Source organism: Vanessa cardui, chromosome 10, assembly GCF_905220365.1.
Source record: "Vanessa cardui chromosome 10, ilVanCard2.1, whole genome shotgun sequence".
In the NCBI taxonomy this organism is placed as follows: Eukaryota; Metazoa; Arthropoda; class Insecta; order Lepidoptera; family Nymphalidae; genus Vanessa; species Vanessa cardui.
The window spans coordinates 667,653-681,575 of NC_061132.1; the positions used below are offsets into that span (position 1 = coordinate 667,653).

A 13,923-nucleotide genomic window follows, 5' to 3' on the forward strand; every position below is an offset into this window, starting at 1 on the left:
GAATTTGTTAGTAACCGGTATAGTACTCTTTTGTACACAGACCCGCCTATATATATTTAAACATTAATACAGGTGAAAATTGAGAAAAAGCTCTAGATAAATATCTAGTTTCCATGGTGGAATTACTAAAAGCAATCTATAAACAAATTTTGACCTTATATTCACTCTAACAGGCTGTATCGAATCATTTTATAACGAGATTAAATGTTTATAAAAAATAATATACATTTGAATTTCGAACCGTTTTTTAAATTAGAATACATCAGTATAATCTGGTGCAAAACAATATGTTTTATTTATTTAAGTGTGTGTAAGACGAGCCTTTTTTTGCATTCCATACTTATATAATGTAGAAAATTATCAGGGCTTTAGCTTCGCTCGTATTTCTTACATATATATTGCTAGACCATCAAGGAGGCTATTTGCCTCTCTCGAAAAGATAAATAAAAACATTTGAAAAAACTTCTATAGAATTTTTTCTTCTTTGACATTTAACCATTTAAAGAAATATCGATCAAATGACCAACGACGAAAAAATATAATTGTGTTCGAACGTAAATGAAATAGTTCAAACGTGTAATTGTAACATACATTTTATTATTTACAGTTTCGTAATTGTAATTCAAGTCATAAACTATACAAACGTAATGAAAATAGAGTCTAAATTGGCTTGAGTATTTTCAAATATTGAGTACTAAGGTGTCGAGTTGTACACCAAAATATCCGTGTATCAAAAATCCAAGAACAAGTTTCAAAATATTCTTGCGTCGAAAATCTAAGCCTTTCATTCGTGATAAGACTTTATATAAGTCTGGATATAATGATTATCTTATTACAAGCTCCTTCATTCATATTGTGTCACTGTGTTTGGTTTTAATTAAGAGTGAGCCAGTGTTTTTAAGAAGTATAAAATCTTCGCTCTCCTGATAGGCGGCGCATTGAAGCTGCTAGGACTACTCCTATATTACTTTGAATGGATAATATTTCTGATATCAGTGAGAGATGGTGACTTACCATCAGTAAAATAGTAAAAAAAAATGTACACCGTGATAATCTCATGACCATTAAACACCATATCCATAAACAGTCAACAATTCAATAATTTTCAACAAACTTAGTTATTTCTCTAATGGAAATATAATTTAGTATTGATAATGTTATAATGTTTCTTTTGAATCGAACGACACTCGAAAGGAAACCGTAGATCATCAACGACGAATTTGAAATATATGAAAACCATTTTGTGATAATCATTTGAAGATAAATTATGTATTATTATGGACCTATGCCACCTAAAATGCTAACTTTGCGAAGAAAGATATATTCCGGTGAGTTGAAAATTATCCATATAATTAATTAGTTGAGTCGAGATGGCCCATTAGTTAGAACGCGTGCATCTTAACCGATGATTGCGGGTTCAAACCCAGGCAAGCACCGCTGATTCATGTTCTTAATTTGTCTTTATAATTCATCTCGTGATCAGCGGTGAAGGAAAACATCGTGAGGAAACCTGCATGTGACAAATTTCATAGAAATTCTGCGATTTGTGTATTCCACCAACCAGCATTGGAACAGCGTGGTGGAATATATTCCAAACCTTCTCCTCAAAGGGAGAGGAGGCCTTTAGCTCAGCAGTTGGAATTTACAGGCTGTTGTTGTTGTTGTAATTGATTATTTTCCAGCTCCACAAATAGAGGAAGTTCTCTAGATCGTATTCTTAATACCTGAAAATATTTATGTAAAGTTTATAATGTGCAGTTAAGTTTATGAGACTTGAAAGTCGAAGCGTCTCTAGCTCTTATAACGCTTGTATTCAACCAAGTACCCTGGTGCCCTCTACTAGTCTCAAAATGGAATACTTACAGTTATATTGCCATACGGAAATGCGGATACAAATAGGAGAATTTCAAATGATGGGGAAGCAATGAAGAAAAGCCTATTGTGTAGAGTAGGTAGAATGGAATGGTGGAAGACGCAGATTGCGTATCGTATTTGAGGGCGCTCGATTCCCCCTTAGACCTGGCGCCCGTATGCGCCTCACACCCTGCTTTAGAGGTAAAGCCGCCACTACTTGGAAGCGTAAACAAATAACATATTTCTACATTCGTATGATACTACCTATAGACAACAAAACTTTATTCGTAGCAGATAAACTGTGAAGCCGCATTTTACAAAGGGATAACTAAATAAAAATCTGTCATTCCCCTTGACTCAAAACATCATGTAAATCATCAGCAGATTAATCGTGAGAAGGAGAGAAGAGAGCTTCTTTCACACTTACAATTTCGGACCAGTTAAAAGAAGATTTAACAAGAAAGCGTGTAAAGCTTGTATCTATTTCTTAACACTAATGATAATCATTTTGAACACAAAAATGTCTTATACGACCTTTTAAACTGTAACTTTTTTATACAGCTACAGCTTTCAGCAAAATTATCGTCATTTTTTTATAATTATGTCCTAATTAGAGCAGTTTATGGTAAGTGTGCCACAATGATATTGAAACAAGGCGTGGCTGCCATCAAAAATGAATTAAGTGTGTTTATCCATAACAACATCCATTAATAAACTTTTACTAAATTATAATCTCAGGCCTGACTTTGATCCAACAGCATAATTAAAAACTACAGACAGTGAATGAATTTCAAATATAAATTAAGGCGATTCATTGACTAGCACAGACATTTTTAACTTTGCCGTTTCGTAAATTCAAATAGTTTCTACAAAATACATACATTGGTAAAAAGGCATTTTATTCGATACAAGATTTTATAGATGATAAAAAAGCGTACATATATAATGTAAGTAATATATCCTGCCTGAAAGTCAACAGGTTGATACTCCACGCTTTTGTATTTAACTAACATTACAGAAATTTTTAAATATTGAAAACGAGTAACTGCTGAGTTTCTTCTCGGTTTGAATTGCAAAATGACGTTTCAAAAGTGCTTGTAAAAGCCTACTTGAGTAAAGTTTATTTTGATTTAGAAAAATTTTAACCGAAAATTGCGGGTTGACCTGAGCAAGCATAGTTTTCACGAGCTTAACTTGTGTTTCTTAATTCATCAATGGGAAACGTGCAAGTATTGGATTTTAGCAACATATACATCCACGAACCCATACAAGTGCTTCATTTTGGAATAATGCCGGAGTCTGAAGATGCGGGTAAAGACCATAACCAAAACTCAGAACATTTGGTATTCACCAAGAAATCGAAACAATTAATGAATTATTAATAGCCAGATATGCAGTTATATTATATTACATTTTTTATATGTATATTATGTTGGAAATCCATTAACCAACCATACTTATTTGAGCAATACTATTATTTCTTAAGTTAGTATTTCCCAGCTAAGTTAATATTCTCACCAAATTAAATTAATAAATTATAGTTTGAATTTAAGATACTAAACTATTGTATATTATACAGAGCAGATTAAATTTTACTTGGTGGTGTAAGGCGTTGTACAAGCCCGCCTGGGCAGGTACCACCCACTCATCAGATATTCTACCGCTAAACAACAGTACGTAGTATTGTTGTGTTTTGAAGGTTTTGCGGTTTGAAGGGTGAGTGAGCCACTGTAACTACAGCCACAAGGAACATAGCATTTTAGTTCCCAAGGTTGGTGGGGCATTGACGATGTAAGGAATCATTAATATTTCTTACTCCGTTATTGTCTATGGGTGATGGTGACCACTTACCATCAGGTGGCCCATATGCTCTTCCGCCAACCTATTCCATAAAATAAATAAATTATACCGCTGTTTACGTTAAAAACCAACGTCAATACGAACACAGATGGTTCACGAGGATGCAATTAAAAACTTTCAATTAGTTGTAAAACTGACAGATAACACACTAATGAGTTTTTATTATAAGATACTTGTATTGAAACTTGTTTATTAGTTTCAATAATATACTTATGAAGCGGGGGAACCTTTGAAGCTCATCAGCTGTGTGGCAATCGACCGCTTTGGAAAGTCACTCGATGAAACCTTCCTGATAGCTTGATGTAAATGAGAGAATAAGCGAATAGTAAAGTAGTCTTATTTAAACAACATTAAATGCTTAAATATGTCTATATATACAAATATGAACTAAAACTAGTTACTGTATAAATATTAACCGCGTGGAATGGTGGCAAGAATGCCAGCAGCATTTCACCGTTGAATCGCAATTCCGATCCTCTGGGCAAAAAACGAACCAGCCCTCCTGTCACCAGTGGAGGCAATGAGGCGAGGTGTTAAATAAGCGAATAGGATAAAACTATATAATGTATATTTGTAGGGCTTTGTATCCGTCGTTTCGTCAACACGAAATGCATTATCAACTCAAATTAATAATAGATTGGAATTCTCGCTCTCTTCGGTTAAAATCCATGTATGTAGAACATACTGCGCCAATTATTTCCTATCGGTTTTTCAGCATTGTCAACTATCACGAAAATTTGACTATAATATTTATATTAATATGTGTGTGAGACATGTGTATTACTGTGAAACTGTTAATTTCTTTCATATTTAGTATAGCAACTTAACATTATTGAATAGATACAAGTAATAAATAAATAAATATTGAAATCGATGAAAATGACAATATCAAAAAAATTCGCGCAAGGTTTTGGCGGACGAGCATATGGGCCACCTGACGGTAAGTGGTCACACCGCCCATAGACAATGGCGCTGTAAGAAACATTCCTTTCATCGCCAATGCGCCACCAACCTTGAGAGCTAAGGTGTTATGTCCCTTGTGCCTATAGCTACACTGGTACATTAATATTCCCGTCAATTGACATTTGATTACATTGTTTGTACATACGTCTTACTCAATACGTCATTTCGAATTTAAGTACTATATATTTTCATTATTTTTTTCAGGTGCAGAATCAGACAAAGGTGATGGCGATGCCGCTGCAGTTCAGTCTGATTCAGACTTGGGAATAGAAGGCAGGGTCATGCACTGCGTAGTAGGAGGGGCACACGCTTTTATATTAAGAGTAATTTTTTAATTCAAAGGCGATATACATATATTTATATTTCATAATTAATTTTCATCGTCATTGTTATTTTTTTACATATCTTTCGCTATCATCAACTTAGTTACTATTAATGAATTCAAAAAACTTCGTGCTTCCCGAATTGAGCACTTAACAATATCGCACTTTGGTTCAAAGACCTGGGTCTAATTAGATATAAAAAAAATACTAGTTTTCTTTTTTTGAAATCTACCATAAAAGAAAATGCTTCCAAAAAGTTCCACCTGAAATATAACCTTTTTACAAGTAATTTAGCTTTAATGTTATAATTACTCAAACAAAAATATCTGTGGAAAGTGAAGGATATTGCTTGAATCAATAATACAGAGTCAAGTTAATAGCATACTAAGAAAACAAGTCGAAGTTCGCGTTTGCGAAATGATAATATTTTATCAGCTTCAATAAATATTGAGCTAAGCCTAAAGCAGCACTCCATACTTACCTTTTATTGTGATTCACGTCGATTACTAGCCGTCAATACATGGTTATCTTGCAATTAAAGCTAATATTTGCTTTGTTTAACACTATTAATATCAAGTATTTTTTTCGGTAATGCCCGAAGTTTTAGGAGATCATAAGATAAAACTTATTAATTCTCCATTCAAGTAGACTTTGAGAAGAAAAAAGAAAGAAAGAGTTAATAGGAATATATATATAGTATTCTTTTATATAAAGAAAGTTACTTAACAATATTATAAAATATATAATAAGTCGACTTTTTGACTTTTTTCAGCTTATGGTGGTAAACTGTTTAAAAAGTTAAACAACTTTGAAAAAACAACAATTGAAAAAAAAAAAACAACTGCTTTTAAAAGTCTAAAAAATAATAACAATGAAACAAAAAGCTTACCAGTGGTACATGCTAACAGATCACTTCTGTGTACTCCTCCCTTCACTTTTGCTTTATGCATATTGGGGTTAAATTTGTTACCTCTTGAAAGGAAAACGTCGAATTACCAATAACCCTGTATATGTCTAGTAGCTGAATGAGCTACCAAATAATGTTGATACTGATATCTAGACGCAAAGCCGGGGTTCCCCAAGAGTCCGGGAGCTACTAATGCTTGCACTACCTTACCTTGTAAAGTAAAGCGTAAAGTTTTTGATCATGCACCTGAACCGTTCACAGTCGTGACAAACCTATGAGGTTATCATAGGATTATGAGAGACATCGATTAGGAAATACACTTGTGTTAGAACACAACGGGACGCCTAGTATCTCATTACGTAGGGCTGCCATTGGGGATTCAGAATAAAATCGATCGAATTTAAATTATACGTTTAATTAAGTCATTAACTATAACAACTTATTATTTCTAATTGGTTCAATATTAGAACAGAAAGTGAAGATCGGTAGTTAGAATTACATTTAAATAAGATCGAATGATAAAAAACAATCGGCGAATCACTGGATGGTCCCTACAGTATGGTAACTCTTGGTAGCGCTCGGTAGTCTTGCGAAACAAAGCAACGACGGTGGCAGCAGGTGGTAGCTTCAAGGAATTCTCAATCTCATAAATATTATTGCTCTGACAAATATTGGTAAACTTAAGGTTTTAAAAAGTATTAAGAAAAAGTTTTGTTTAGAGATTGTTTGTCTTTATTATAGATATCAAGTTTTTTCGGCCTCGCACCGCTACGGTTCGAGTCTAGAAGTAATGGATTCTCGGTTGGATTGTCGAACGCTATGTGCATTTACAGCTATATCTTAGTTACAATACTGGGTAAGAAACACTTTTTACGTTAAACTTTTTTTTAAATTATAATTTTACGTTAATTGTATTAAAAATGAAGTAGGATTAATATAGCCGTTCTGAAGATTATACACATATCACGCACATAATTACTTCTAATACTCATAGATACGCTACTTTGCCTGTAATAATTGTAACATTCAAAAGATATATCAAAATAGCATACTCCCAGCAACATTTCACAAGTGTGATCATATCCCTTGCTATGCTATATATGCTATGTGTATAAATGTAATATATATTAACATTAGTAGTGGCCCACGGTGTCAGGCAAAAAAGCAGTTTTGACCTTTCTTGGAGCTCAAGTTTGCTTCATACCAAATTTCATCAAATTCGATTCGGACAGACAGATACTCTGAGTTACTTTCACATTCATAATATTAATACAGAGTAGAGATAATATAGATTGACGTTTGGCTTTGGATTTATTATTTAAAAGATGCGATTAGACTAGAGATATGTTTTCCTGTGATATTACTGTTTGGATAATCATAGTTCGAATACTATTTCTTTCAGTAATATGTACAGTATTTGGACTGATTGCCGAGATAAACGTAGGCGTGGAGCTGTCTGTGCGGATGTCATCAAGAATGTCACAATTCGTATCCACTTGTGACGTTCTCGTCGTGGTCATAACAGCCGGCGCCGGAGTTTACGGAGCACCGAAGAGAATGAGAAATATGCTCAAATTTATGGAGAGCGTCGCTTCCGTAAGCACCTGTACAGTTTATCAATTATATCAATGTTAATCATAAATTTATCCGGCTCTATCAAAAATTAAACCAGCAATAGATAAAGCTTTGAAACGACAGTCTTTTGTTTAAATTTGAAAAGAGGTGAAGTTGGGATTTATGTAATAATTATAATTAAGAAAGACAACGTTAAAAAGTTAGTGGTTGGGCTTTGTGCCTAAATGGGTGGATTATTCATCACATATTCAGAGTCAGCTACTGGCACAAGGGACATAATATATTAATTGAAAAAGTCGGTGGCATAGGAACTGCCTAAAATATCTCACGGCCATAATGCCTGTGAGCAGTGGTGACCAGTTAGCACCTGGTGACCTATTTGCCGGTCTATATAGATGTTAAAAAAGTACTAGGAGAACATAATAGAAGGGAAGTTACTTTCATTTAGGTGGACAACAGTATCGGCGCCCACTACTCGCTCGTAACGGAACGCAAACTATGCGCCATTCTACTGGCCATCCTCATCTTCTTCTCTGTGTTGATTGCGGATGACTTCTGTTTTTACGCATTGCAAGCAAAGAAAGTGGATAGACAATGTAAGTTATAGATTTAATATTTTTTAAGGGGACGACTTCTAGATCATCTTAGATCCAAGGAGGATTAAAATCAGTCCAGTGGTTTAAAGCTGAAAGGGTTATAGGCAAACATTCAGATAAAGTAACTTTCGCATTTACAATATTGGTACAGATTGTTGCTAAACTACTATGCGATAAGTTTGACAATGCATAAGATCGCAATTTAGAACATAAAAGAAGTAAGACACTCCTGAATAACTTCTCTACGTATGGGCACAAAAATGAACCTCGATCTTTTTTCCCGTTCTAATAATCCGATGGAATGGCGACATGTCCGGAGAGATAGGAAACCGCAGATTTTACACGACAAAGCACGAGAACGTAACGTTCCTGCGAGGTCTTTAGCGTAACTATTTACATGGCTAAAGAGTCAGTCTATTGTACAACAACAACAACAACAACAACAACAACAGCCTGTAATTTGCCACTGCTGGGCTAAGGCCTTCTCCTCTCCCTTTTTTAGGAGAAGGTTCGGAACATATTCCACCACGCTGTTCTAATGCGGTTTGGTGGTATCAAATAACATCACTCGTAAAAATAACTTACTCTTGTATTCCAGGGGATGTGGTCACAAACTACATCGGCTTCTATCTCCTGTGGTACGTCGTGATGATACTGGAATTGCAGTTCGCTTTCACTGCTCTGTCCGTGCGAGCGCGTTTTCAAGCTGTTAACGACGCGCTATCATTAACTGCAAGACATATCTCAGTACCAGGTAACAGGAACAACTCAAACTAAAACTCAAACTCAAATTACTTTAAAATAAAACTAGCTATAACGGATTTGAATCGCGTATATTAATTATTCACTTTCTTAATGCTGGTCAAATTAAACACTATCACCGGTTCCTGACCTGTGAAGATACGGCGAAGGAAACTCAGCGGTTTTCTTCTGTCATATTCATTAAAAACATATTATATATGACTAAAAATAGACGTTTTAATTCAAATCAATTCATCAATCATTTCATTCATTCAATTTCAAGGTGTTCTATCAATCATACTTCCACGAACCCGCATTGGAATAGTGTGGTGGAATATGTTCCAAACTTTCTCTTTAATGGGAGAGGAGGCCTTAGGCCACCAGTGGTAAATTCACAGGCTTTACTACACACTTTACTTTATCAATCATAAATTCAACAAAAACAATACAAACATTCAACATCTTCAACATACAAACATTCCTTCACAACATCTGCTAAAGCTTCTGCTTTAAGTTATATAGAATAGAGGAGTAAAGAGATACCATATACTGGTCCATGACGTACTTTGGAAAATATAATACGAATGGATTTTTGTTCGTGTCATATAGATAGGTGAACTGACAAATTTGTTATGTAGTGATAAGTGGTCACCAAGCCTGCTGGAGTATCTCCGCTCTACGACACGCACACATATGATTTTGACGACCTCTGTGGTCGAGTGGTGTGTACACCGGTTTTCATGGGTACGCCACTCTGAGGTCCCGGGTTCGATTCCCGGCCGAGTCGATGTAGATTACCATTAGTTTTCTATATTTTATCTTGGGTCTGGGTGTTTGTGGTACCGTCGTTACTTCTGATTTCCATAACACAAGTGCTACTTAAATTGGGATCAGAGTAATGTATGTGATGTTGTCTCATATTTATTTATTTATTTATTTATTTATTTATATAAATATATATATAGCAAGTGTTTTCTAGAAACCCGCTTGTCTTATTCCAGTTGAAAAGATCAAAGATCCAACGCCGCTGAACATCTTCGCTATCCGAGTGGCCGCGGAGTCGCGTCGGTGCGCCAACAATGTCAGTTTGCTTGTCGACACGATGCCTGGGAAGGAACATGCTGTTATAATACGAAATGCTGGTTGGTTATACGTTAAAATAAAGCCAAATAGGAATACTAAGTATGGTTATGATCTGGATATCGTGATTGGGCAAAGCAAATCAAATCAAAATAAACTGTATTAAAGTAGGCTTTGACAAGCAATTTTGAATCGTCATTTAACAATTAAGTGAAGCTAACACATCTTAAGAAAGTAGATTCTGTCGAGAAAAATCGGCAAGAAACTCAGTAGTTACTCTTTTTCAACATATAAAAAATACAGTTAGTTAAGTACAATTATATATGTATGTATCCTGCCTGGAAGATAACATTTATTAACTCCACGCTTTTTATCACCTATAAAATCTTGTATCGAATAATATGCCTTTTTACCAATGTATTTTTTACAAAAGATTTGAATTTACAAAAGTTAAAAGTGACTGTCAATGTATCTTCTGGCCCAAGAGACAATACCTCTTAGCGCCTAAGGTGCTTTGGCGATTTACTGGATGGTAAATATTTCTTACAGCACCAATGTCCATTAGTGGTGTTGATCACATAACATCAAATGCTACAAATGTACCTGATCTTTCTGATTTTAATTAACAATTATAAGGCATAATAGTCATGCCTCATTGATGTGCCACCTTGAGACCTTGGTAAATTATAACCTTGGTGCCTGTTACCCTGGCTCACTCAGGAATGCAACCGGAATAAAATATACAAGATAAATAAGTTAATTTTTTATGCCTGTAAATGTGATCAAGAAGAATGGATCGTAACACCTTTGTTTGTATTTATTTATACAGTGAAGTTCTGTTCATAAAAATATTTTTTTTCTAGTAAGCAAAGAACCAAAGCTGGTGGTACCACCCTGTGAAGCGATCAGACGCCTAGCCTGCCTCCACGGCGCCCTCTGTAACGTCGTGCACCGCATCGACAACAGCTACGGCCTACCGCTGATTGTGATCCTCATATCAACACTCTTGCACTTAATTGTGACACCGTACTTCCTTATTATGGAAATTAGTAAGTAGTATTATGTTTATTTATGTTTTGATTTTATATATTAATAGTCCAAGGACACAGGTTTAGGGTTTTCTGAATTTTCATATATATCGTTGAATCGTTGAATGATTCTACTATATGTCATGTGATGATACCATAATCAGTGCTTTTTGTACAAAAAAAAAAGTTTCCGCACTCCATCTTTTGCTTAGGAAAGGTTTGAAATAGCTGTCTCAACTACACGCCCTATGAAGCAGGTTGAGCAAGTGCAAGTTGTGAAAATGTCCGCTAGATGTCGTGAATAGCTTATAAATATTCAAAACCTGGAGAAGCCTACTTGCTTAAATATTTTGTTAAGATTAAGAATACATTTATTTATTTAATTTTAATAATAAGCTGAGATGGCCCAGCGGTTAGAACGCGTGCATCTTAAACGATGATATCAGGGTCAAACTCAGGCAAGCACCATTATATATTATATGTACTTATTTTGTGTTTATAATTCATCTCATGCCGCCGTCACCGCCGAGGTGAAGGAAAACATGGTCAGGAATCCTGCATATGTCTAATTTCATCGAAATTCTGCAGCACGTACATTCCACCAACTCGCATTGGAACAGTGTAGTGGAATACGTTCAAAACCCTCTCCTTAATGAGAGAGGAGGCCTTAGCCCAGCAGTGGGAACAGGCTGTTACTTTTTTTTTTTTATGCTTTCAAGTTGAAATCAAGTAGAAATTTCTTTCAAACGTTTTTTTTTTATTTTGATTGGATCTGAGCTACTAGTAGTCAGCATTTTATTCTTGAGTGTTTAACACATAAAGGCGCATACTAGCCATTATATAAGCAAAGAAAATTTAAAATACGCAAAAAAAAACTGCCCAAAATTTAGAATAAAACTGAAGATACACGGGGACCCAATCGATAGGTGTTGGTGTCCCCCAGACACTTGGGCCAACCTGTATATATATTATGTACATGATATTTTCAATCCAAAAAAGATTTTAAACAAATAAAATTATAATAAAAGTTTGTCATGACACATTATTATTGATTTATGTTATTACAGTTGTGTCGACACATCGGATACATTTCTTGGTGCTGCAGTTCTTGTGGTGTGCCACGCATATTATCCGGATGTTCGTTGTTGTAGAGCCTTGCCATTATACTATCACTGAGGTAAGTTTTTTTGTTGTAGTTGTAGTTTGGCAAGCACCGTTGTTTCATGTGCTTAATTTGTCTTTATAATTCATCTCGTGAAGTGCGGTGAAGCAAAATATCGCGAGGAAACCTGCATGTGACAAATTTCATAGAAATTCTATGTATGTTCCAAAAAACGTTCTCCACAAAGGGAGAGGAAGCCTTTAGCCCAGCAGTGGGAATTTATAGGCTGTTGTTGTTTGTTGTTGTTGATAATCTATATATGATGTAATATTATATGATGATTTGTCTTCTACGTTGCCATTCATCGAAAAACTTCAACTCTAGTAGTCGCACGCAACGATGCTCGTGTCTTAGGGTATTGGTTGTCTTATTGGACATAAAAAGTAGCCTATCCTTTCTTGGAGTTCAAGTTGGCTTCAAAACAAATTTCAACAAATTCGGTTCAGTGGTTTGGTAGTGAAAGAGCGACAGAATTCCTTTCACATTTACTATATTAGTATGGATTAACTTTTAAATTTCCCATACACCAGGGTAAGAGGACTGAGGAGCTGGTCTGTCGTCTGATGACGTCAACGCCGTCTACCGGCATGCTGCCATCACGGCTGGAGCTCTTCTCGCGTCAACTGATGCTGCAATCAGTTAGCTACAGTCCTATGGGGATGTGCACGCTTGATAGACCCTTAGTGGCATCTGTAAGTTTTCTTTTGACAATAGATTTGGAGCTATTAATGATAGGAAAACTCATTTCATACAGACCTATTGTCTACGGGCGGTGATGACCACTTACCATCAAGTGGCTCACATTTTCGTCTGCCAATCAATAGCACAAAAAAAACAAAGCATTTATAAATAACTGTCAAAATGCCTGAAATATCTATTGACTTCTTGGAACCCAATCTGTGGTTTCTGGTTCATATTTGAGCACTTTCCCAGCTACATAAGTAAAAATACAAATTGTTATTTAACTTTATGACTTTATTGAATGACTATGATGGATGGATTTTGACGACCTCTGTGGTTGAGCGGTTTTCATGGGTACGCCACTCTGAGGTCCCGGGTTCGATTCCCGGCCGAGTCGATGTAGATAGGTTTATTAGTTTTCTATGTCGTCTGGGGTCTGGGTGTTTGTGGTACCTTCGTTACTTCTGATTTTCCATAACACAAGTGCTTTAGCTACTTACATTGGGATCAAAGTAATGTATGTGATGTTGTCCAATATTTATTATGATGATTATCAACGTTATTTAAAATAATATTTCGTTGATTAAAGTTTCCTTAAAATACATTGTGAGGTTATTATATATTTTCTCAGTTATATAACTTCTTGATTTGTCTCAGATTATTGTTAGCCTAATATTTAAATTGTTCTCGCAAATTTTCAATTTATAATATTTGTTATTTCAGGTACTGGGAGCAGTGACCACATATCTAGTCATATTAATACAATTCCAAAGATACGATGCCTAATTTATGATAATAATTATTTCACTCTGACAATTCTTTTATTGAATTTTAACAACACCGAATTTATCCGAACTGTGTAACTTGGTGGTAGGGCTCTGTGCACGCCCGTCTGGGTACGTATCACCCACTCATCAATTATTCTACCGCTAAACTACAGTACTCAGTATTTTTGTGTTCCGGTTTAAAGGGTGAGTGAACCAGAGTAACTACAGGCACAAGGGACATAACTTTCTTCCAATCTTAGTTTCCAAGTTTGGTGGCACATTGACGATATATGGAATAGATACTATTTTTTACAGAGTCATTGTCTATGGGTGATGGTGACCATTCATCAGGTTGCACATATGCTCGTCCGCCAACCTATACTATA

At 35.4% G+C, this 13,923-nt stretch overlaps 1 protein-coding gene across 1 annotated transcript; it reads left to right on the top strand.

The window, feature by feature from the left end:
- The first annotated feature begins 4,890 nt into the window (after positions 1-4,890).
- LOC124533020 (gustatory receptor for sugar taste 43a-like) lies at positions 4,891-13,571 on the top strand. The gene is made up of 10 exons (XM_047108182.1): positions 4,891-5,000; positions 6,649-6,763; positions 7,310-7,503; positions 7,931-8,078; positions 8,677-8,832; positions 9,821-9,961; positions 10,763-10,948; positions 11,995-12,104; positions 12,620-12,781; positions 13,494-13,571. Exons 1-10 carry the CDS (start codon positions 4,959-4,961, stop codon positions 13,554-13,556), a joined length of 1,317 nt encoding a protein of 438 aa, XP_046964138.1. The 5' UTR covers positions 4,891-4,958; the 3' UTR covers positions 13,557-13,571.
- The last annotated feature ends 352 nt before the right edge of the window (positions 13,572-13,923 follow it).

Coding starts and splice junctions, on each gene's coding strand:
- LOC124533020 (XM_047108182.1), top strand. CDS start 4,959: ATGCACTGCGTAGTAGGAGGGGCACACGCTTTTATATTAAGA. Junction 9,962..10,762: donor TGTTATAATACGAAATGCTG/GTTGGTTATACG, acceptor TTTTTTTTCTAG/TAAGCAAAGAACCAAAGCTG. Junction 10,949..11,994: donor CTTCCTTATTATGGAAATTA/GTAAGTAGTATT, acceptor ATGTTATTACAG/TTGTGTCGACACATCGGATA.